The sequence below is a fragment of the Mus pahari genome, chromosome 5 (assembly GCF_900095145.1).
Source record: "Mus pahari chromosome 5, PAHARI_EIJ_v1.1, whole genome shotgun sequence".
In the NCBI taxonomy this organism is placed as follows: Eukaryota; Metazoa; Chordata; class Mammalia; order Rodentia; family Muridae; genus Mus; species Mus pahari.
The window spans coordinates 34,361,845-34,387,417 of NC_034594.1; the positions used below are offsets into that span (position 1 = coordinate 34,361,845).

The window sequence follows — 25,573 nt, forward strand, 5'->3', positions numbered from 1 at the left end:
GGCTCCCAGATAGACCAAAACGCTGTCAAGCCCGACAAGGCTCCCAGATAGACCAAAACGCTGTCAAGCCCGACACGGCTCCCAGACTTCCCTCTGTCTATTTACTGTTCCTAAAACAGTTGCACACAGAAATGTGGTATCTTTTTAAAGCTACTTTAGTGCCAAGTGTGGTGGTGCACACCCATAACCACCATGAAAGCAAAGAGAGCAGGACTTCAAGATGACTGTGAGCTACACAGCACGCCCAGATCAACCTGAACCCCTAAGACAATAAATAAGCTACCTTAGTAATCTCAGTGACTTCATTACCACATTAATTAATTAAGCTTTGGAAAAAGCTATCCTTTTAAATTATTAAAATATATATTTGAAAAGTACTGTTATCCAGGTACTTCAATATTTACCATAATTAAGGAGTCAGGTGCTAGCAATTGTTTCATTATTTTTACTTAAGTTGCTGTACATAGAAACATGGAAATTAATATTAAACATTTGGCAAAACAGGTATTAAAAGATGTACTCTAGAGCTCTGCCCAGTGACTAACAGTTTGTTTGTTTGTTATAAAACTTAATAAATATTTATCAGTCAAGAAACAAAGGCACGTATTTTTTTTACTTATCCCTAGGGGTTCAACCTGTTGGGGTTTTTAATTAAATAAACCTCCACAGCAAAGTTTAACCAGTCGTGTAGCATCTTTTGTCCTGTGCAGACAAGATAACAAAGCTCCAAGCTGCCATCATTATTCACCAACCTCTATGTCCTGGTGAGAGAACGCTACCTATATATACTGTGGGTTGGGAGGATTCCTCATAAAACAAAAACAAACAAAAAAAATGCTAAGGAAAGATGCCTGCTGCACCGGCTAGCAATGGTTTCCCAGTTCTATTTACACAAAATAAATTTCATGTTTTTGCAAAACATAGATAGAACGTTGGGAAACCCCAAAAAGACCCCTAAACTGCCAAATTACAGAAAATGTAGACTGAAGCCTGTTACAGGAAGCAGTGGTTTACTAGGACTTACAATAGTGAGATGGCTACATTTTTACCTTGATAAAGAATTACGCTTAACATGAGCAGGTGAGTATCATGCTCTATCGGTATAAATCCTGCACCTGAAGGGCCTCACAAGAAGGCAGACATCTATACCTAGTCACAAAACCAGGTGGCACTCCCTTCTGTGAAATCCATTTGCAAAGGACACTGAAGAATGACACAGATAGAATGAATGAGGGCCACTCTGGCCTCTGGCATGCTAACAGAATTCTCCTGAGCTTTGATTCCAGAGATGTCCAACTCTCATCCCTCAGGACACCCATGTTCTGTGATTAACTCTCAGCTGACTCATCGTGAAAATCAAATGGAGAGCTTCTCCCAACTCTTAGGAGGAAGAAAAAATAATTTTTTTCACACATCCTTTACAAATTTCCCCAATTCTTAGTACCTACTACCATGTGGCCAAATAAGAATTTAAAAGAACATATAAAAACACACTGCAGAGGCTGAAGAGATGGCTCAGCAGTTAAGAACATTTGTTGCTCTTGGAAAAGATCCAGGTTCAGTTCCCAGCACCACTACCACCCAAAACTCCAGCTCCAAGTGATCCAGCACCCTCTTCGGATCTCCTTGGGTACCAGGTATACACATGGTGTGTATACATACATGAAGCATAACATTCATACACATAAAATAAAGGAACTTATATGGTATAGAGACATACACACAGCCAAATACCCATACACATAAATTAAAGGATTTTTAAGAACAAAATCTTACATTAAATTTTATATTACATTAAATTTTAAGGTATAAAACTTTCATTACAGGGCTGGTGAGATGGATCAGCAGGTAAGAGCACTGACTGCTCTTCTGACACCCTCTTCTGGTGCATCTGAAGACAGCTACAGTGCACTTATTTATAATAAATAAATCTTTGGGCTGGAGCAAGCAGGGACTGAGCAAGCGGGGTTGATCGGAGCAAGCATAGGTCCTAAATTCAATTCCCAACAACCACATGAAGACTCGCAACCATCTGTACAGCTACAGTATGTCCTCATATGCATAAAATAAATAAAATCTTTTTTAAAAATTTTTTTAAAAAGTTTTTAAAAACCTTTCATTACAATAAAAATGTATCTTCTGCTAATTAAGCAGGGCCTTTTTAAATTTTTTTATTAGATATTTTCTTTATTTACATTTCAAATGTTATCCCGAAAGTTCCCTATACCCTCCCGCCACCCCAAGCAGGGCCTTTTTTTATGTGACAGGAATAATGTTATCACAATTTTGTGGCACCAAGAACAATGTAGTCTTTGAAGGCTACCCAGAAACTCTTTCCTCTGAGTAAATCCAAGCATGGTGCTAGCTTGTAGTTCAGCTCTTTGGCCTAAGCTTGACTAGAAACCTGCAACATATTCTACAGAAAGTGATCAAAGGTCAAGGAATTTAATTTAAACAATGCTTTTGGTCCCTGGTTTAAATTAGGTAATACTTTCAGCCCCTGGTTTAAATTAGGTAATGCTTTCAGCCCCTAGTAGACCATAGGGCCAACTGTGAGACAGGCACAGTGACACCTGTAGTCCCAGCCCCTTGGGAACTGAGAATGGATCTCTTGAGCCCAGGAATTAGCTCTAACGGGGTAATGACTCTCACTGTTTCCCCATAAACAGACTGTCTTAGTCAGGGTTTCTATTCCTGCACAAACATCATGACCAAGAAGCAAGTTGGGGAGGTTTATTCAGCTTACATTTCCACATTGCTGTTCATCACTGAAAGAAGTCAGGACTGGAACTCAAGCAGGTCAGGGAGCAGGAGCTGATGCAGAGGCCATGGAGGGATGTTCCTTACTGGCTTGCTTCCCCTGGCTTGCTCAGCCTGCTCTCTTATAGAACCCAAGACTACCAGCCCAGAGATGGTCCCACCCACAAGGGGCCTCTCTCCCTTGATCACTAATTGAGAAAATGCCCCACAGCTGGATCTCATGGTGGCATTTCCCCAACTAAAGCTCCTTTCTCTGTGATAACTCCAGCTGTGTCAAGCTGACACAAAACTAGCCAGTACACAGACCAAGCAGATTTTCACAGATTTCCACAGAAGCCAACCCCTTCTGTGACTCCGTGTCTTAACTTCATGAACTCCAGGAGCTTCTTAAGCTATTGGCAACCACAGCCCTAAAACCAAAGCCCCTTCTGCATCTCTCAAGCAGGCCCTTGCCATAAGTTCCTATAAAATGCACCTTGGTTGAGCAGATTACAGGAGAACCCAAAGGAAAACAAAACAAAACATGAAATTCCTCCACTCTAGCTGACATAGAATCTGAATAGGGCTTAAATAGATCGATAAAACTATAAAATAATATAGTACCAGGTTCTTTAAAAAACAAAAACAATGTCATGTATTCAGATGATCACTTCTGGGGATCATCAGAGAAAATCGAGTTTTCCAGCTTTACCTTGCCAGTAGAAGCAATCCACCATTCCAGCACCTAGCCGAGATGTTGGCTGACTCTGGCTGACTCTGGCTGTGTCCAACAAAATGTGGTAAATCATTGTTTTTACACAATGATTTTACACAAATCATTGTGTAAATAATGTTTTAAATTATTTTACAAAGATGCATCCCATCCAGCATTGTGGTCCATGCTTCCAATCCCAACACCCAGGAAACTAGTACAGGAAGATGACAGGTCGCAGGTCAGTCCAGGCTGTCCCATACACACACACACACACACACACACACACACACACACACACACACAGCACTATATTTGAAAAAAAATTCAAGGGGAAATAAGAAACATTATAAAATTTGGACTGCTGACAGGCACATCAAACCACAATAGTGTTTAAATTCCACTCCACTCCATACAATTTAAACAACGATACAACATTTTCACTTTACAAATCAATATTTACATTGTGTCAAAAATTACATCCTTTGTATCTTTCCAACTTTTATGATGAAAATCTTTAGAGGTCCAACTAAAAAGACTTTCAGGGGATACACAGTTATAAAACTCTGGCAGAGGTTGGGGATAGAGGAGAAAATGCCCCACTGAGATCTTCTTGGCTTGCCTCCTCAGTCTCCCCAGGACAGCCTCTTTAGAGACCAACTGAACTAAAAGCCCACTGACCATGATTTCCTGTGCAGGTCTTTTAAAAGCCGCCTCTGAGAAAGCCTGTCTGAAATCCTCAGAAGAACGGGGGAGGTGACTCAGTCCAAAATATGTTTGCTGGGCAAGGATGAGGACAGAAGATAGATCCCTGACACCTACTTAAAAGGCCCAGCACTGCAGAGCACACCTGCAGCCTCAGTGCCAGGTGGGGTAGGGAGACAGAAGGATCTCAGGGCTTACTGGCAGGCCACCAGGCTAGCCAAGCAATACGCTTCAAGATTTAATGGGAAAGACTGTCTTTAAAAGTAAAGTCAAGCTACATGTGGTGGGCACAGACTTTTAATGCCAGCACATGGGAGTCAGAGGTAAGACTTCAGTGAGTTCAATGCCAGCCTGATTTACATAACGTCATAGAGAGGAGACTGCCTCAGGATTTGCTGCACAAATCTGGTAACCTGAGTGGGGTTCCTGGAGCCAAGTAAAGATGGAAGGAGAAAATGAACGCCACAAAGTTATCCTCTGCCCTCTACACGTGCACTGTAACATGTGTGCCCACACACGGGCATCTTGCACACAAACTGCACATAAGTAAATAAGTAAATAAGGTGGAAACACCACACTTGAGGAAGATCCAACTTCAGCCTCTGATGTCTGTGCATATACAGACACCATCACACATACAAACAGTTTCAAACATAAACACAAATAAAATAAAATCCTCAGAAAGTGATGAACAAAATAACATTTCCCAGAGCTGGAGAAATGGTTATGTTCCCTCTCCCTCTCCTGCCTCCCTCTGGCTGGTAAGATTCTTTTTACACTACTTCCTTGACCAGTGACTACTGGAGTGAGGGGAAGCATTTTCAGAACTGTTAATATCATGACACACTAAGGGTGCAGCTACAGGTTCCCTACATACTTAACAAATTACCAATAAAGATTTCCCTCCCCGGGCCAATGAGGTGGATGAGGAAGTAAGAGACTTGTCACCAAGCCTGCCAACCTGACCTCAACCACCGGGACCCACATAGCAGAAGAAAAAAACAAAACAAAACAAAACAACTATCCCGACACCCACCCACCCAGACTGGCAGGCACACATACGCACACAATGACACACACCTGCCCTCCCCTCTCCCACACAAACAATGACTAAAATAAATGTTTTTAATTCCATACTCTCCCCTGCAGACTGGCAGTCCTACTGACCCTTTGACAAAAGATATTTATCTAATAAAAGTTTAATCAAGCATATACCTTCCCTTGAGAGAACACATCCCAAGCTCCAAACACAACTCTAACCAAGAAAGCAAGCATGCTGGCTAAGCATTTGGACAACAAGGGCCTGAGAAAGCCAGTGTTTTAGGGGTGAGTTCCACAGTCCTTTGACTATCATCTTCTGCACCCAAAGAGGACCATAAGGCAAGAACCCTGGCCCTGCATCCAATGGGCTCCCTCAAGGCCAGCCGAGGAGCAACTGAGATATTCTAATCTGGGCAATGCAGATGATACTCGATTAGACCTAAATAGGAATTACCCAGGTGCCCGCCTTGAGGTTTCTTTCTCAGAGTGTTTAGTGTTTCAGGCTGCGTCCTTAAATATAGCTGTCAAAATGACACGTGGTGTTTCTTAAGTGGTGTTTAAGAACAGGACAAGCACGTGAAATGCACCTCAGATCCAGCCAGGAGCAAGAGCCCTCCCTCCACCAAGAATCTGCCAGCTCAGTAACAAGCACACAGGACTCAGTTTTCCCTATGACAAGTAGGGACTGGCGTACGCACTTCCTGTCCCCCCAGCGCCTCAACACTTGGGATGCTCTTCAGGAAGTGTCAGGACTCCCCAAGGGTCTTTTCTCAAGTGACATACCCCATCAATTCACTTATCAATCTTCTCATAAACAAATATCATTGGCCTTTAATACTCATGAATAAAGAAAAGCTGAACAATGTCAGGTGACCTCTGCCCCCACAAAACAACTCAGAATACGCAACTTCTGCCCAGATCAACTGCAACTCCAAGTCCAGAAGTGTCACCATAGGCAAGTGACTCAAAGCACAGGAAGGAATGTGGGCCGTGTTCTCTTTATAATTATGATGAAATAAATGCACACTGGGCAGAGACTCACAAAGGCACACACTCACACCCGAATACATAACTCACACAGAAGTGTCCACTGCAAGGACATTCTAAAATAGTGAGAACTATAAACAAATTGACAGCACAAATATGTTTTTATTTTTTAATAGCTGACTTGCACTCAAAAGATCTGCTTAAAGTTAGCTTTCTATAAAATTAAAGTCATTTCCAGATCTAGACTCTACTCAAACTAAAAACAGTATTTTAAAAAAAAAAAAGGAAGTAGAAAATAGTAAGATTCTGTTTTCTGTTTTTCTCTCAAATATAGGAGTGCCTCTCCATCTGGGTTCTTTGAGTGCATTAAGGTACATATTAAGTTTTTCTGGGTCCACATCAAGAGTCTAAACATGCAGTTTAAAAGGCAAGTGGTTTAAAGTTTAAACACATGGCCCTTCTCTACCAAGTTCCTACAGGGAGAAGAAGCTGGAGGGTGAAGAAATGACTGTTTAAAAGAGGATTTCTTAGAGGAAAAGTGCATCTGGAAATGGTAACAAAGAGTCTGCGGAGAGCAACAGTTCCCATCGCGATCTAGTTAAACCTGCATCCAAGGGTGGCCCAGGTAATGACAGAACAGGTGCCTTCGGAAGAGTGGTCCTGAACCTGCTCTGAGGTGGCACACAGGCCCCCAGAGCGCTCGCTGCAAGGGCTAGCTAGTAAATCATTTCACCCTTGCTGGCCCTACAGTCTCTGCTGCTGTTCCTCAACTCTACTGTCGTCATGTCACAGTGCCACCAACGCTGCAAACAGACCAGAGAGGGTATGCTCCAACATGTTCTAATTTAGTTCACCAAAATGTAAATTTTATTAAAATTCTCAGTGTTGTAAAATACATTTTTCTTATCCTTTTCAACTATTTTGTAACATAAAGATTATTCTTAGCTCATAGGCATTTAAATGCAGGTAGTTGGTTGGATTCAGCCAGTGAGCAAAAGTCAGTCTACTAACCCTCAGAGTTGTAGATGGCTAAAGCCCACGTAAACCAACAATTGCATTTCTCCCCACCCCCTCTTAAAGAAGTTTTTATTCTAATTATTTCACTGGTGGCTGAAGAATTTTGGGAACCTTTTGTTCTTAAAAGAAAAAAAAATCCGAACCCACTGACTGTTCTGTGTGAGAGCGGCTGATGTTCAGGGGGGAATCTTTTAAGTCAAAGTCATCAGAGACCAAGTGGCCTTGGTCACATCTGGACTCTGGTCACTGCTGCAAAGAAGGCAGCCATTGCAGAAAACAGTACCCCACCCCCTCCTGCCCTACCCTGCTCCTGCAGGAGGCTAGTCCTTCATGGTCCAAGCTGTTTCCTCTTCCTCTGTACCCCTGAGACTAATGTACTAGGTCTGGTCTCTAATCTGAGAGTAGGCACAAAGCCAGTCTTAAAGAAACAGCAGCCTGGAAAGGAATCTTCCCCAAGCCGCCGCTAATAGGTGCTGCATGCTATCCCTAGCTTTTACAGCACAAGGCTATAGCAAAACAGGCTCCTCTTCATTATGCAACATCGGCTGACGTTACCTGGCACCCCCACATGGAAGGGCTCAGGCAGGCACCGTGGAGGCTTGCTACAGAATAGTACTTATCATACATGCATCTTAGTGCTAGTGTAGAGAAGACAACAGCACCTGGCAGAGCCATGTGCTGAGACAGGGGCACATCACTAGCTCCACAGGTGCTTTGGGAGCACAGCTAAGGCAGTGGGGACCCCAGGCTTCCTATAATGTGACCTTGGGGCAGCAAATCCCATGGCCTCTATTGTCTAGACAGGGAGATAGTTTGACGAATTTGCAGGGCTACTGCTTTCAGATGCTGGGGAAAGATGGCTGCTCCATCAGCAACTGTCAGCCCTAGCCCATCCATAGTAGCTGCTCCAGAGTGGCCTACCTTGGTTAGAGCCACAGAGTTCAGAGTCAGCCCAGTCTCATACGCCCCGAAGTCCTACCATCGGCAGGGAGCAGGGATGGACTTCTCACCTTTGTGTGAGACAGGACATGCTGTCCCCTGCTGGCAGTTCAGTGACCTTAGACTGTATCAGCTATTGAGATCATGATCAATATTTAATAATACTGGGCACTTTCCTGTTGGTGTCATCCAAGGGAAAACTGAGACCCAGGAAGATAAAAATTACTGGCCAGAGTCTCACAGGCAATTCATGGTAGGAACAGAGTCAAAAACAAACAAACAAACAAACAAACTATTCAATCTCTGGAAAGGTTGGATGGAAAGGTAGCTCTGTAATCTTTAAAAATGACTTTGCACTTAGTTCACCAGCACAGAGGAGGATGCTTAAAAACAGAGGTGTCATGGGGACCCATTCCTGGGTACAGGAGCCCCAAGACTTCCTTCCTGCTATGCAAAATTATTTCTCTCTGTCAGTTACCACACCCATCCTCAAGACCTTCTGCTGGACCACAGAACTCACCAGCCCTCTAAGCTGCAGCCTCTGGTTACAACTTGGCTTAACTAACAACCTCCTCTGTCAGTCTTAGTGCCCTAGGAAGCTTGGCTGCAGCTGAAGCACGCTGGCTGATGTTAATTGCTTCAGGAGGAAGCTAGACCATCAGTGTAGCATGAAGTTCAAGAGCATCGATGCCTGCCTAGCCCTGCCCCACACAAACCCACAAACTCTACCTCCTGTCTGTCCCTATCTGATCCTTTCCTCTGTCTCTTTTTCTTCTGTCTCCTCTTTTTCCTCATCTTCATTTTAAATTTTTGAAACTTTGCCTCACTTAGCCCAGGCTAGCCTTAAACTTACTTATGTAGCTGAGGCTGGCCTTGAACTCCTGATCCTCTTTTCCTTATATTCTCAAATAGTGAAATTATAGATGTTCACAGCCACACTTACGTCATTCGTATTTTTTAAAAAGTCTTTCTCCTCCTACCTTTCTTCCCCTCCCTCATTTTTCTTTCTTTGTTCTGTTTTTTGCTGCTGTTACTGTTTTGCTCTGCTCTTCATTTTTCTATTACCTTGCTACATTTTGCCCTAAATTTCTACTGGTGAGTCAAGTGTGTTTTAAATTAAAATGCACATATGTATCCAATTATGTTTGGCCTACATCCTCTTTTAAACAATGTCCTGTCACTCTAAAAGAAAAAAAAATGAGTTAAATTAAAATGACATTTTACAATGTGTCCTTTCTATCCTCCGCCTGATATTTTTAAACAATTTTCTTCAGAAACTTTCATAGGTTGGGATTTGGGGTTTTCTGTTGTTGTTTTGTAATGGTCTCCTCTAAGCACACACCCCCATAGGACTAAGGATTGAGCCTCAGTCCTCATGAATGCCAGTGGTACATTATAGCACTGAGCCCCCGCCCCCGCCCCCGCCCCCGCCCCACCCACGTTTATGGTTTCCTTTTACCCCAGTAAATACCCATGCAAGGCCTGTAACTCTACACCTAAGTTTTAAGGCATCCTGTCATGATAACACGGTTCACGATGACTTCTTTATGGCGACTGTTATAACAAACAGTTTTGCTTTTACACACTTCCTCAAAAAGTCAGTTTTACACTGTGAAGAGGAAGTAGCATTCTTGCCCTTTTCGAAGGCCTTTTTGACAGCTTAAAACAAGAATGTCTGCAAACTCCAATCTTTTCCACACTTGCTTATCCTAGTAGATCTGTCTAAATGTAAACTCTATAAGTTAAATAAACTAAGCCAATTGCCAAGACAAAATCAGAACACAAGAAAACACTTTTTTAAAATTGTAGTACCCAATATGTAGGGTATTCAATAAAGAGATTTCATATAACAATCAAAATTTCATATAAAAACCACAATTTTTAAAATTAGAAAGAAATAAAACAAGATTAAGGCTGTAAACAAACAAACAAAAAAATTACTAAAACCTATTCTGAGAGAGCTGGAGTTGACTCTAAAATACTTACCTGCTTCATGTGACAGTGAGGATTTTAGGCATTTTGGATTCAGGGACTATTTACTGAGCAGCAACAAACATCCACTTGGGGGACTCGAACATTTCCTGCTGAAGCATATATTACTGTACCCACTTTACAGTCAAGGAAAGTTGTGTCATAGAAAGACTAAGAGAGAAGTGAAGAACAAGGCTATGTGTACAGCTCAGGTTTCCAAACATCAACTTCAGTGTTCTCCCATACAATGGTTATAAACAGTTAAAACCAGATGCCATATATAAAGTGTGTATGCAAAAGTTCAGTACTTGGTAAGTTGATAGAAGACCTTTTTTTACTAAAGAGCAGAAAATGGTCCCTAGTATTGGCATCTAAATGCTGTCTGCACTCATCTCAGGGTCTCAAGAAATACGTGCCTAGAAGCCCCACAGTGCCTAAAATCTCCACTGCTGTGACAGCACTATCTGCAAGGGCCACTTCCTAGCCCTTGACCTTTGATATCCTTGAATCCTGTCTCCGTTAAGAAGGCTATCGAATGTGTAGAAATAAATGGCAGTATTTTGATGTGCCTAAAGCCTAAAACCATTGAAAACGAGAACCAGTTCCACTCACTGTGAGGACACGGGTCAGTTACACTGACCTTGGAGCTTCTCCATGCTCTATAAAGCCCTGCAATTTAAACAAAAGCCCACTTTAAAGGCTACTTTAAACAAGGTAACTTTGGTCAGCTCTAATACCTAAATTCCCTCCCAAATATCCAAACTGAACAATCAGAGACAAGCTGAATCCAAGCCCCCTTACGAATGGCCAATACTTGGCTGGGGGTGTAGCCCACTTGGTTAACTGCTTCCCTGGATCAGAGCCTTGGATTTGATCCTGGGCACCACAGAAAACAGGCTTAGTGGCACAAGCCTGCAATCCCAGCGCTGGAGGTCGAGATACTCAGAAGTTCCAGATGCTCCTCAGTTATACAGCAAGTTCGAGGCTAGCCTGAGCTACATAAGACCTTGTCAAGAGAAGGGAGTTGCGGTTCCAGGCATGGTATTGCCTGCCTTTGATCCCATCACTCAGGAATCCGAGGAAGGAAGAGCTCTGTGAGTTTGGGGCCAGCCTGGGACTACACAGCAAACTCCAGAATAGTCGGGATTACACAAAGAGACCCTGTCAAAAGAGGGAGATGGAGGAGGAGAGGAGGAGGGAGGGAGAGATAGAAAGGGGAGAAAGGACAGATTCCAAAACAGATGCTCAAATATCACATGAGTTATGAAAGAATCAAAACTAAGCCAGTAACTATGGTCCTCACAGCTAACTGCCTTAGACCTGCAGTTCATCAAATGGCAAACCCAGCAACAGTTTGTACTTTGGTTTTGTTTTTTGTTTTTTTGTTTTTTGTTTTTTTGTTTTTTGTTTTTTTTTTTTGCGGGGGGGCTGTTATTTTGGTTTTTTGAGACAGGGTCTCACTATATAGCACTGGCTGACCTGGTACTCACTATGGAGAGCAGGATGGCCCCAAACTCAGAGGTCCATCTGCCTCTATTCCTCAAGCAGTGGGTTGCAAAGTGAGCCCCACCACACTGCCCAGACTGTGACTTTGGGGCAATCAATCAAAGACACTGAGAACTTTTCTGAAGACAAGCTGTCAGGTGAGTGGGAACAGCTTTGGAAGCAAACAGAACAGGAAGAAGGGAGGGGGGGTGGAAAAATTGCTTCCAGAAATACCGTGGCTTAAACTGGTAAGTACGCCTTGGCAAATGATAGTTTGTGGCTTTGTTTCTCAATTTGCCAGAGGACTCTCTTCTTAGAAATAGTTGCAATATCACACTCACACTACTCAATCAACATTCAATTTTCACCAATTTACTTTATAAAGATATATTTCTGTTTGTTTAAATCAGAATTCAAGTCTCCCTGATTGGTTTGGTGAGTGTTAAATCTCTTTAATCTACATGTCTATGCTTACTTGGCACTTCTTCCTTCTGCAACTGATACTCTCTATAGGGTTTTTATAGCCTGTATATTTTAATGTTTTACTTTAAAACAAGGAAAAACAGACCATCTCAGACCTACAACATTATTTCACCCATGTCCTGTGTCACCCAAACCACCCAGGTTCCCACTCTGAAGTCCTTGCTATTCTTGTGGACAAGCCACCACCAGGAAATGTGCCCCGTCCCACCAGAACAGGAAGAATCATGATCTCAGAAGACACCAGAAGGTCTCATGTCAACTGTCGTATCAATTCACTTGATGGAATGAGGCAGGGACCAAGTACAATAAGCTTTGCAAGGTCTCAGACCCACCTTTCCAAGCATCCAGGTGTGTCCTACAAAGTGTTCATCGGAAGAACTAGTGAGACGCCTTCATTAATATACCAGCCCCTCTCCTATTTAGTTTAGGTAGGCACTGAGCCGTTATCTCCTTGCCTCTATCCTTCCTTCCCAACAAGAGCTCTGTGCGTCAGTAAGCTCATCCTCTTCTAGCCCCTGAGAAGTACAGCACATCACTCACCTCCAACTGCTGCCCGAACCATTCCCTCTCTAAGCATCAGCCGGACATTCTGTGGCTCCCCAAAGCCTTCCCCAGTGACTCTATGCCTGGACTCCTGTTGTCCTGGTTAGTATTCCATATGTAGCCTAAACCTCCAGCTGGCTTGACAGTTGTTTTGATGTCACATATAACCTACCAACATTTGATGAGGGTCTTTAAAATTTATTTATTTATTTTATGTATATGAGTACACTGTAGCTGTACAGATGGTTGTAAGCCATCTTGTGGTTGCTGGGAATTGAATTCAGGACCTCTGCTCACTCCAGCTCCTGTCGCCCTCCCCCGCACCCTGCTCGTTCCAGATCAAAGATTTATTATTATGAGTGCACTGTAGCTATCTTCAGCCATACCAGAAGAGGGCGTCCGATCTCATTACTGATGGGTGTATGCCACCATTGGCTGCTGGGATTTGAACTCAGGACCTTTGGAAGAGCAGTCAGTGTTCTTAACCACTGAGCAATCTCTCCAGCCCAATGATGAGGGTCTTCTATGCACAAGGCATGCACATTAATCCTACAACTAGACTCTAAGTACCAATGAAGAGAAGGTCTCTTGTGATAGTGTCCCTGCTTCAGGGGCCATAAGGGCAAAAAAATGTTTAGGCTGGGGTCAAGCCCATCCCACTGCGACTCCCAGATTTATAAGTCCCAAGTAAATTCCTTAATCTCTGGGTTCTTACATGGACATGCTATTGGGATCAAATCATGTAAAGTGTTCCTTCTCGTTTCTGGTCTTCTGTACTAATTCATCATATTTGTTCTTATCCGTTATTATACTTTGAAGAAAGCATCGAATGGCCTTAGATTCCACTGTATGGGACCAGAGGCTTTTGAGTGGGGAGAATTGCATGACCCAAGTTCTACCATCCTGATTGCTCTATTGTGAGCAGAGAGCAGCGACCAAGGTCAGATGGGGTGAGACCAGCGGAAGATAGCTATAGGTGATAGCTACGCAGATGACGCAATGAAAGGCAGAAGCAAACGGTAAATGGTACTATTAGACAACGCACATTAAAATACCCCAAAACCTCAAAGTCTAAAGGAATGAATGTGAATTTAAAGGAATATGGAAAATCATGTTTTCCTTCCCAGGTTCAAGCTTAGTAACCCATCTTGCTCATCCTGGGCTTCTGGTGTCAACAGCTTTGGTCCACTGTTTCAGTTACTGGGTGACTGGCTCCAAGAGAGCAGAATTTCTGCCAGGCATCCCAACTTTACAGCATCGTGTCTGTTGCTTTCCAGTCTTTCATCTTCCCTGTACCAGATCCCAAAGTCAGTCTCTTCCCCCAACAAGGATCCATCTTCAGAAGAGCCTAGTTACTGATATGTCTGTCATCACCCTGCTAACTGCACCCAATTCCCATCCAACAGTTGAGAAATAAGACTTGCCAGGCCCAGCTGCAACTACAGAATCTAAGGAAAGGGATTCTTCCTGGGAGACCCAAGGGAGTTACCCAAGCAGCACCTATGGGAACCGCTATGCTGGCCCAGCTCACAAGAGACCTAGGGTCTGGGGAGAATGCTTCTCTTACCTGAAAGCAATTCAAGAGAATTCTCTAAGAGCCACACTAAGAGTAGCCTCGGGGGTCTGTGTCTCTACATCAGGCTCCTGGAGATCCCAGAAGACCTTCTTGGGGAAAGCACCCATGTCCCTTCAGTAGGTCTCAAAAGTCTGTTTATCAGGCTTGAAAACCCGTTAAAGTGGCTTCCTTACAAGGGAAAGCCAGAAACTGTATAGACAAGAAAAGCCAATGCCGGGGAGTATTTGAAGCCAGTAACTACTAGAGACCCATAATAAGTGGAATCCAAGAATTTGTTTCCAATCTGATGCTATCTTTTTAAATCAATCAAAGAAAAACTAAAGCAATTTAATCCAGAAACTTTCAGAGACGAGTTAGAACTGCTACTAAGTTTCCATGTCAGGGCAACACCAGTGTCTCTGTAGATCTAATTATTTTTATGAAGAGCTCTGAAAACTTCCTTGGAGCAAAATGGTGTTCCAGTATTAAAGATGCCTGGGGAGTTACAGAAGGATGCTCAAGGCTTGCTGGGTAATAGAGACAGAGCCCGTGATTTTCTAGTTCAAAGGGGGGAGGCAAGTGAAAGAATTCTGAGACTGGCCTTTACGTAACTCAGGTTAGCCTTGCACTCACTGTGAAGTCAAGCATAACTAATGATCGACCTGAACTCCTGGTCTCCCTACCTCCACCTCTTGAGTACTGGGGTTACAGCCGTGTGTGCCATGCTCAGCTAGAAAGCATACTTTAAATTACGACTATCACAATGTGAAGGTAGATTCACGAGTCATTCATTCCAATCTTACAGGTTACCAACTCTTTACAAACAGGAACACTGATCAGAAAAATTATCTGCTTTCAACCTCTGAAATCCAGAGACAAGATATTATACTAATAAAAGAAACAACCTATGAAACAGACTGTCTTAGATTATCTATACAGCAAAGCAGGGAAGAATAATAATCAGTTTCTAAATCACTGACATTGAATAAATAACCTCTTTAGGAACATACAACTATTTAACCTTGTTGCCTGGATAACCAAATAACAGCTCATGTGCAAATGCACACATCCTAACCTATAATGCAAACCCCATTATAAGAACTGAGTCACAGAAGGAAGAGGGCAGAGCTCAGGACTGCCAAGACATCCAGCCCACATCTTCATTGGACAAAGAGGAACCTAGAACCCACAGATGAGTCTGACCTCCAAGTGCTGTCTGACACACAATGTACACAATTCCCCTTGACTTAAGTCCACAACAACACAGATTAGGTCATCACACCCTCCCCGATCTTTGACAGTAAGACTCAGAATGCCTTTATCAGTTGCCTTTGCAACCCACCATCTGCTCAGAGTCAATGTGTGAAGTAAAAGCCATGATCTAACCCTGGGCTTACACATGGCCAACAGGCTCCAGTGTAGACCTAATTCGTATGAGCCAAACCAGTTCAGTGTCACTGTCAAAACTCAGGTGGGCAAACAGAGGCAAGAGGAGTCTACATGTGATTATGTTTACAGACGTATCTGGACGGTCTCTTTCCAGCCAGTATTCAATAGCACCCTCATTGTTCTCAAAGGGCCCTAGATTAGACAAAAGTGACATCATCGCCAATCACCGATAATCATTTTAAAATATTTGAGTGCATTAGGAGATCATAAAGGAAAATAGGATAAAATACTGAACCAGTCACCAGGAGTTTTCATATACAAACAGACTTTCAAAAAATATTATCAATAATCCTTAAAATAGCTATAGCACCACTACTGTAAAAGATTCTTTTTAACTACATTTTACCCATTTCTTGAGGGAGGAAATATGCACGTGAGCCACAACATCCATGTGGAGGTCAGAGGACAACCTGCAGGAGTCAGTTCTCTCCTTCTACCATGTGGGCCCCGGAGATTGAGCTCAGGTCTTCAGGCTTGGTGGCAAGTGTCTTACCCAACAGGCCATCCTTCCAGCCCCATTATTTAAGATACTAGCTTCAATATGGAATTTCCTTTGGAGGTTTGGACAAAAGTGTTCTATCATATTTTTGTTGTTTTATTGGGGTGTGGGGGGGGCACATGTGTATGTGCACCATGATGAACACAGGCAGAGCCCAGGAGAGCTCTACGGACTTGGTTCCTCCGCTCCGTCAGATGATGGAGTTCCTGGAATCTAACTCAAATCGGCCTTGTGCAACAAGAGGCTTTACCTGGGCCGTTTCACTGCCTCTCTGAGCATCTTATCTGAAAGAGCTTTGAAAAGCACGGCATTGTCAGATGTCAGGGTTACAGGAATTTATGCAGGGCTGGCTAGACAGCTCAATGGCAAGAAGTGCTTGCCACCAAGCCTAATGACTTAAGTCTGATCCTCTAAATCCCACTGTGAAAAATAGAGACCCATAGTTCCCTGACCTCCACATACGCAAAACACAACTCACACACTCACACAAACACACACAAAGAAACAAAAAACTAAAAATTCTTGAATGTAAAAAAAAAATTATACTAAATATAAATGTTTGAAGTAATTTAACATTAGACTGTAAATGTATGTTGATAAATCGTATTTATCTTGCTGAAATATAAAGCTTTTTTTAAGATGCCTTGGTCCTCTGTCTTGGATAAGAACTGCGCCTTTTCAAGTTGATGTTTACTCTCTATTTAGAATAAGGGAAGTGAAAGCTAACGTGGTCTTTTAAAAGCGGAGGCTCCATCTAGTCAGGGCCGGGCTTTCATTTACCCTGAAGCAGACAGTGAGGTATTTAAGAGAAGCACAACTTTACTTAGAAAAGTCATTGGTATGGAAAGCAGGCATCAGCATAATTGAAGATACTGATATTATCACACAGGACACGCAAAGTCTGTACTGTGGATAAGCAGGTGCTTCAAAGGAAGCATAGCAAGATGCCACCAGGAGTTATCGCCACGGTTAAAACGCTTCTGCATTGCTAGTCTGGCTTTCTGGTTTCCTAAGGCACCCCAACACTAAAGATGGTTACAGCCTCCCACACCACGCATAAATAAATAAATAAATAAATAAATAAATAAATAAATGAATAAATAAATAAAGAGAGAGAAAGGAGTCACCATGCTACCAACACATCATTCACTGGGTACAGAGGTTAAGGAAACAAGCCAGGTAGAGGCCAGCAGGTACAGAGGCCTCACAGCAGGTCCTCACTCGGACAGAGGTGGGTCTGACCCCATGTGCGGGGTGTAGTCAATGCTACCTTGCCCGAGTTTCCCATAACTAAGACAAGAGACGTGAGCTCTATAACCTGTTGCTGGCTTTTCAACTATGAAAAGTATAGCCTTGTGAGAGAGCCCCACCCGTGCAATCAGACTGCCACGGGAGGACACCGTGCTCAACTGCTCTCTGGGTGTGTGACCTGCCCAAGTCATTAGCCTCCCTGCTCCTGTTTCCTCAGCTATAAAGTAGGAGTGCCCACCTCCCTGCTAGTGTGACTGTGAGGATTAAGAGAGGTGATTCACTGCAAGGACCGAGCACACAAGAAGAGCGACATCACTGTAAGTCACCATGATGCCAGCCATCAAGTACACTCCCCAAATCATGCCATGAGTTGATATGTCTAAGGAGAACAGAACCTCCAAGTTAAATCTGTCCTTCCCCCCCCCCCACTCCTGCCGCATATACACTGTTGGCTTGCAATCCAGCACAGGGAACGTAGCTGAAAATACAGGATAGCTTGATTGTTTAAATAATAATAATTTTAAAAATGTCCAAAGGCCTCACACTGTGGCCAGAAATCCTGCTTTCAGAGCTTCATGGTTTCTATTATCTGGTCACTGCCACAGCTGCCAGACAGTGCCTTTGGCAAGGAGGTAGGTGACTGGAGAGTGAGCTAGCACTTGGCGAAGAGATACTAAACCATAAGGCCTCCAGGCAGGAAGCTCCAAAAGGGCCAACTGCCAAAGCTGTTTGTCTACCAGACTCTTGGAAAGAAATGGAGCAGTTCTGCTGTCCTTAGCAAACTCATATCAGGAGTAGACCAGTCAAACGATAGACAAGGACCCCCGAAAACCTGACTCTGTAACTTTGAAAAGGTAAGAGGGAGACTAACGTGGCAGTGCACTAATCGTCTCTGCCCACTTTGCCTCCATTCGTAAGGAATGCACCCTAAAAACGCAACATAAAAGTTCAACCCTAAAGTCCAGTTGCAAAAGGCTGCATGACTATTTATTTATTATTTATATATTATTATTATTGCGTTTGCATGTGATGAAATGTTCTTCAGCCTTATGATTATCTCAGTTCTCCCAAGATGTCAACAGCACTTGGGAGGCAGAGGCAGGTGGATTTCTGAGTTCGAGGCCAGCCTGGTCTACAGAGTGAGTTCCAGGACAGCCAGGGCTACACAGAGAAACCCTATCTCGAAAAAACAAAAAACAAAAACAAAAACAAAACAAAACAAAAATGTCTTAATGTCCACGTATGAGAAAATGGTTATCTTACTATATTAATTGCATAGGTAAATAACAATGCTGCAGAGGGTAACCAACCAATTCCTCCAGTTGCTAGGAATTGTCCCAGCTTTACCATCACATGCTGGGAAACCCCTCAGTCCTGGGCAAACGACATACCTCCAGAAAGAAAAACAACAGCAAGAGGACAGACAGACAAATGCAGAAGTGCTAAGTGTCAGGCTTGTTCGGAGCACAAGCTCCCAGTTCCTTTTCACAGTAGAAAATAAAAAACCACAGCAGCCTCTCCCTTCCCCCTGACTTTTTAATTTTCCCAAAACAAGTTAGAAAAAAATCATAACCCTTCTCTTGCTGGACTCAGAGGTCACTGCAGAATTGGCTGTCAAAGTAATGACCACAGCCACCCACCCTGTTCCAGCCTTCAGTGTCAGTAGGACAGAAAAAGTCATTGATGATAACCTCTCACTTCGACTACATCCAAGTTATCAGCAGCCGGAATGTGTCCTCAAACCAAAAATCAAAGAGCTGTGGCCAAAAAAATCAAGATTAGCCTTCCAAATGGGACACTGAATGGACCAGAGAAGGGTGCTGGGATGGTCACAGCATCCCTGGGGAGAGAGCAAGCAGATCCACCTCAAACTGAAGCAGGGATTCCATGCAGGTGGCTCCCCACCCACAGTGATGGGGCAAAGCTCTTCTGGGAGGACTTTAATCCACAGGTTGTTAGCATGAGTAGCTGAGGTTAAAAGCCAACTTCTAAGAAGTAAGTTTCAAACAAAAAGTAAGACTATATAAGGAAAGAAGAACACACTTCCTGGACCTAAAGAAACACAGAAACCATCTTTGCTCACCACTCCACCCCACCCCACCCTACCACTACCACACCCCATCTTCCTCTGGCTTTGTCCCAAGATAGACTGGTGGTTTTTTAGGTGTTCCTGGACCACAGAACTCCTTGGCTCTTTCTGTATGTCAGGCAATGGAGTCAAATGAAGGTTTTACCTCTTTCTCCCTGATAGCAAGTGGAGTTTACTAACGGAACAAAGAGAGTGTGTTTAGAAAGATTTCCAAAGACAAACATCTTTGAAACCCTTGCTCTGAGAAGCCGCAGAATAACTTTCTGTGGCCCCAAAGCCCAGGGATACACCAGGGCTGAGGTGTATCAGGAAAAAATTCCTTCTCATACCCTACCTCAACACATCTGCTGAAAGGAAGGAGAGATATCTCAGGGCCTCCGTAGCAGCCTGGGAGGTGGACACCACCAGCAGACAGCTGAGGACCCTGAGAAAGACTTTCTTGCTTTTCCCAGTCAGCTGTGTTACTTGGAAAATAAGGCATTCAGGATAAATGATTAGCATCTTTCTAAGTAAAATTCTACACAGAATGCTTTCCTATGTATAACATACCAACACCTACTAGAACCGTGTTGTACTCTGAAGACTTAGGAATTAACAAAGTAGGGGAATGTGTACCATCATCGTTGACAGGACTCTGGACATGATACAACATAAGACTTAAAATAAGCAGATGTCTAACAGTTGGCAAAAATTGAGAACAAAGGGTAGAGAAAAATCCTAATATCAATTTACAAGCACTTTAAATGCTCAGTAGCCAACGAGGAGGGGCAGGTTCACACAATTAACAGCTGCTCTCCCTGCTAAATTTAACAGAGTTTTTAACTCAGTGACTTCTGAACCAAGACTGGGAGGGGAAGAAAGTGGGGCTGTAAATACTTAAGGAAAGCAAGCTGAAGTAAATTTAATCTAAAGGGGCAAAACAAACCATTGTGGCTCACTACCGCAAAGGTTGCATTTAAGTTGCAGAATATTCTGGCTGAATTCTAACTAGCAAGACACCAGATGCAACCTATTAAGAAGTTGGAGGTGCTTAATAGAGGGAACTGGCCTGTTTGACGCCCTGTATCAAAGTCAAGTTCGCCTCTCTCCTTATCAGGCCCCCAAAACAATGTTTATTTCAGTGGATGCATGTAAAGAACTGTGAGGTTTTGTTTTGTTTTGTTTTGTTTTTCACACAATTTAGTAGGACTTCCCGTGTGTGTCAATGTCCGTCCAGACCTGTAGCAAAGACTCAATCGGATTCAATAAATAATCTCATGGCTTCAAGCCGAACTCTAGGGCTGCCGGGTGTGATGTCAGAAAAGCAACAAAGCTGATGGGCACCAGCGCCTGCGAGCTCAGCCCGGGACCCGACTCCATCTCCTATTCAGAGACCTGGGCCGAGAGCTCGCGTCTCTCTGCACCCTCAATCCCACACCCCACACCCAGCTCCTGGGCATTTAAAGAGGAAGTCGGGGTGTCCTATCCAACCGACGAAGACAGCCTATTGCACAGGAGCGGGGATCCCGGCCAGCCTCTTGCCTGGCGCGGGAGAGGTCCGGGGAAGCGGGGCTGCGAGGCTGCGATCCTCTCTCCAGCCGTCCACCTTCTTCCTCCTGAGCCCGCGGGCAGCCTTCTCCCGAGGGCCCCCAGACTGTCTGCTCCTGAGTGCACGACGCAGTCCGAGGCTCCCCTCTCCCGGTGCGGCTGCGACCCGCGTTCCCCGCGTCCGGCGGCCACTCCCGCATCCCGCGGACCCTCTCCGGCCGCGAACGCGCACTTGCGACGGCCCAGGGCGGAGACTGCGCGGGAGCCGAGTCCCGCGGCAGGCCGTGCACGCTCAAAGGCTGCGCGTAAACAGCCCGGGGCGCGCTCCGCTCGCTCGGCGCCCGCCGCGCCCCCTTCTCCGCTCCCCGCGCCCCTACCTGGTCGCAGAGTTTGAGCACTGCCATTCTTCCTTTCCCGCGCGCGCGCACATACAGCTCTCCGCTCCGCAGATGTCAACGCCGGGAGCCCAGGGAAACGGAAGGGACGGCCGGGGAAAGCTCCAGGAGCCGGGCTCGCGAAGGTGACAGCCCCGCCACCGCTCGGCCGCCGCCGCCTGCCTCCCAGTGCCCAGCCCCGGCTCGCGGGAGTCGCAGCCCGGCCCGCCCGCCTTTATACAGGAAGTGCCGGCCGCTGCCAGCCGGGCCGCTACTGACATCACCGCGCGCTGCCTCGCGCCGCCCGGGCCGACGCTGCCTCCTGCCGCCCGCGGCGGCTCCTCGCAGCCCTCGGCCCCGGCGCCCTCCCACACCTGCACCCCGCTCCGCCAGGAGCCAGCCGAAAGGGGAGGGGGGCTGATGCCGACCCTCCCCAGCGATCCCACCCACGCGCACGCCACACACCCTCGCCGACACACCCCAGGGGTCCAGAAAGCTTGCTACTCGCAGGCCACCAACTTTCACCCTACAGACTGTGTCACACCCCCTTTCCCTAAACCTCTTCCCTAATCAGATTGCTCCAGCGCTCCGAATTTCTGCCACCTGGGCGCAGGGCTGACAGTCTCTTTGTTTAATGTAAGGAGGCCATGGATGCGTTGTGAGTCCAGGGTTTCTCTGAACATATAGCGGTGGGAACGGGAGCTGTGACCCTCCCGGTCATCTCCTAGTTAAACCACACACTACCCTAAATTGGCAGCCTAGGCTGGGGACTGGAGGTGAAACTGAGATGGAAAAAGAGTCCTACTAAATTACCCCATTAAATAAGTCCTAGCTGACTTATTCCTACAAGAGTACGTTGCATGCTGTCCACTCCCACCCTACACACACAGAAGACAGCTGTCCAACAGATTGGGCTCCTAATACAGTGGTAGCAATCCGTAGTAAGTGTTGATATTTCTGAGATCTGGAAAAGCACTTATAAATTCCAGCAGTGGCTTGGGCATGGAGAGAAGTAGGGCAGAAGCAGGTAAGATACTCTGCTGGCTAGTTTTTACCTCTACTTGACAAGGGCTACAGTCATTTGAGAAGAGGGAACCTCAGTTTTTTTTAAAAAAAAAAAAAAGGCTCCCACCAGATTGACCTGTGGGCAAGCTGGTAGGGGCATTAAGAAAATTAAGAAAGGGCTGGAGAGATGGCTCAGCAGTTAAGAGCACTGACTGCTTGTCCCGAAGGTCCTGAGTTCAAATCCCAGCAACCAACATGGTGACTCACAACCATCTTTAGTGAGATCTGATACCCTCTTCTGGAGTATCTGAAGACAGCTGCAGTGTACTTACATATAATAAATAAATCTTAAAAAAAGAAGAAGAAGAAGAAGAAGAAGAAGAAGAAGAAGAAGAAGAAGAAGAAGAAGAAGAAGAAGAAGAAGAAAGTTAAGAAAAACTGATGATTAATGTGGTCGGGGTCAGCTCTCTGCGAGTTGTGTCACCCTGGGTGGGGGTAATCTTGTAATCTTGGGTGTATAATAAAGCAGACTGAGCAAGCCATGAGCACCAAGCCAGTAAGCAGCACTTCTTCCTGGCATGTGCTTCAGTTCCTGCTTCCAGGTTCCTGCCTTGAGTTCCTGCCCTGGCTTCCCTCAGTGATGAACTGTGATGTGGAAGTGGGAGTACAAACTCTTTCTTCCTCAAGTTGTTTTTGGTCACTTTTTTTTTTTTTTGTCACAATAGAACCCCTAAGTAAGACAGGTGCCTACTCTCAAAGGGCACTCATATAAACCAGATAGCCACTGCTGATTAATATAATAACAAACTGAAATAAAGGATCACAAGGAGAAGTACTTAGGAAGCAAAAGACCAGACTAGACCGGTGCCTAAGGGCAGGCTTCCGGAAAGAGGGGAAAGCTGAGACCTAGACAAGAAAGTTAAGCAGGGAAGTGAGAGATAGCCCACACCCAAGAAGCCACTAGTACCCCTAGCATGACCTTCAGGACTGTTGAACAGCAAATCAGAACTACAAAGGGCCTGGTTAAGATCAAACACCTGCCTCTACAGTTCACTCACAAACCAGCTATAGATTTCTTCTTCCCCCTTGTCAGTGCCTCAAGGAAGATCTCATGGGGGAAGGGAGCTACAGCGATCAGCATCCTTGCCTTTATTCTCTACCCTCTCTGGCTAGGGAAGCAGCTAAATCCCAAAGCTACTCCTACCTACCCTAGACACTGTGATTCTACTCGTGCAGAAAAGGGGGGGCCCAAGGAAGCACCATCCAGGGTCCCTGTGGCCACCAAAGAGCCACAGACACACATACCCCAAAGTTGCTGCTCCCAAGACCCTTCTCGGTGGTTTGCTGCTTGTATGAAGCACCTCACCGTGCTGCTGTTCATCAGCTTACTAGTGTCTTACATAGATTTGTAAGCAAATGAACAGGGAATCCCCTGGCTAAATATAAGCATATTTATAAAGAGAGAAAAAAATTATGTACGTCGACAGATTCATGCAAGATCTGCTTTAGATCATCATGGACATGCATATGCATGAGTTCTTGAGTCAGAGTCAGTCACTCTACCCACCTCCCCCCCTCTCTTTCTGAGTTCGTCTCTTGCTATAATGCTGGCAGTCTGGCCTGGACTCTCTGTCCTCCTATTTCTACATCCCAAGTGTGAGCCGCCACAGCAGGCTGTAACCCTACGAGACATTTCCTCTCATAGAAATAATTAATAGTGCTTTAACATTGCCTTCACTTTCCTGAATGGAAATTCAAACGAAACATTTATCTACTTACACAAATGTATTTTAAAAGTCAATATCCTGCCCTAATTAGGTAAGAAATGAAAAAGAAATGCTGACTAGTTCAACAACTAAATGATACATAAGCCCCCAACCCTGCTAGAAGACTAAGCAGCAACATCGTGGATACATTGTGGCCAAGAGCACAATGTGCAGCACAATCCAAATGTGCAGTTTAGCAACTCAAAGGTCAAGATCAGAGAGCCCACAATCTCATTACTGTAGACTAGGTCAGGAGTTCAAGGTCATCTTCAGCTACATCAAGTTTAAAGCCAGCATGACCCTGTTTCAAATTAAAAACAACAAAAACAGCCATGAGATGACTCTCTAGGTAGAAACATTTGCCCTGTGAGCCTGAAAAGTACCGGTTTAATTCCCTGAACCCACATAACAAGCCAGATGTGACACAAAGTAATCCAAGAATGTCCACCTTAAGCCGGGTGAAGACAGGAGACAGGCCAGTTAGCCCAGAACACATAGCACAGAAACAACAGATCCCACCTCAGAAAAAAAAAAAAAAAAAAAAAAAAAAAATATATATATATATATATATATATATATATATATATATATATGGAAAGAACCAATTGCCCAAATTGTCCTTCACCTTCTTCCCGTGTACCTTACCATGCAGTGTACACAAACACACCTATGCTGTGAAGTGTTGTGAAATTTGAACAGGCCAAGTGTCTAATAAAAAGAAAAAAAATAGGCTAACATGATTAACTTGAGTGCCTTTCTAGAGAGTCGGGACTTACTTGTTAGTGCATCTTTATACATATATGTATATGTATATAAACATACACATCATGATTCTGTAAAATACATTAGTCAGGACAACAGCTGAAAAACTCCGTATTGTATGTATATGGGGCTGCAGGCTCCCACTGAGCTAGCTCCCTGATTCCTGCTGTACTGAGAAGCTGGGGTGGCAGTACCCAAATGACATTGGCACAAACACTGGGACACATGTCTATGGGCAGCAGAGACAGAGCAGCACTTAAAGGTTAATAGTTGGCAGGGTATCAAACCTAATAATTAAATAGGTGGGAAAACTTTGCAACACCCATGAATTCTATAGCAGGCAAACCCCTGGGCCTGCCACCTGAAACCTGGCTGTGGCATCACAACCACGTCCTCCCTCTCACCCCAGCTCTTACTGAGCCAGGTCACAGGTCACAGACACAGAACCCCTTGAAAGGAGAAGTTCGTCCCCTTCTGGAGCACTCTACAACACTGCCATAAATACCTGCTAAAATTCTCCTCAGAGGAACCTGCTGTTATTTCCAGAGTGGTCAAGCACTGGGAAAAAGAGAAGCCCAAACATTGCAGGGATTATTAGAGACTGTTTGTTTGTTTGTTCGTTTGAGACAGGGTTTCTCTTTGTAGCCCTGGCTGTCCTGGAGCTCACTCTATAG

The 25,573-nt window shown here is 44.6% G+C and overlaps 1 protein-coding gene across 4 annotated transcripts in view; it reads right to left on the reverse strand.

The window, feature by feature from the left end:
• Ankrd44 (ankyrin repeat domain 44) overlaps positions 1 to 21,617 on the reverse strand; it is a 277,518-nt gene extending 255,901 nt beyond the window's left edge. For all 4 annotated transcript variants that reach the window (XM_021197304.2, XM_029538308.1, XM_029538309.1 and 1 more), the window contains exon 1: positions 21,370 to 21,617. In XM_021197304.2, the coding sequence (XP_021052963.1) occupies positions 21,370 to 21,396 (27 nt within the window). In that variant the 5' untranslated portion in view covers positions 21,397 to 21,617. The remainder of the gene's footprint in view (positions 1 to 21,369) is intronic.
• Positions 21,618 to 25,573: the final 3,956 nt, after the last annotated feature.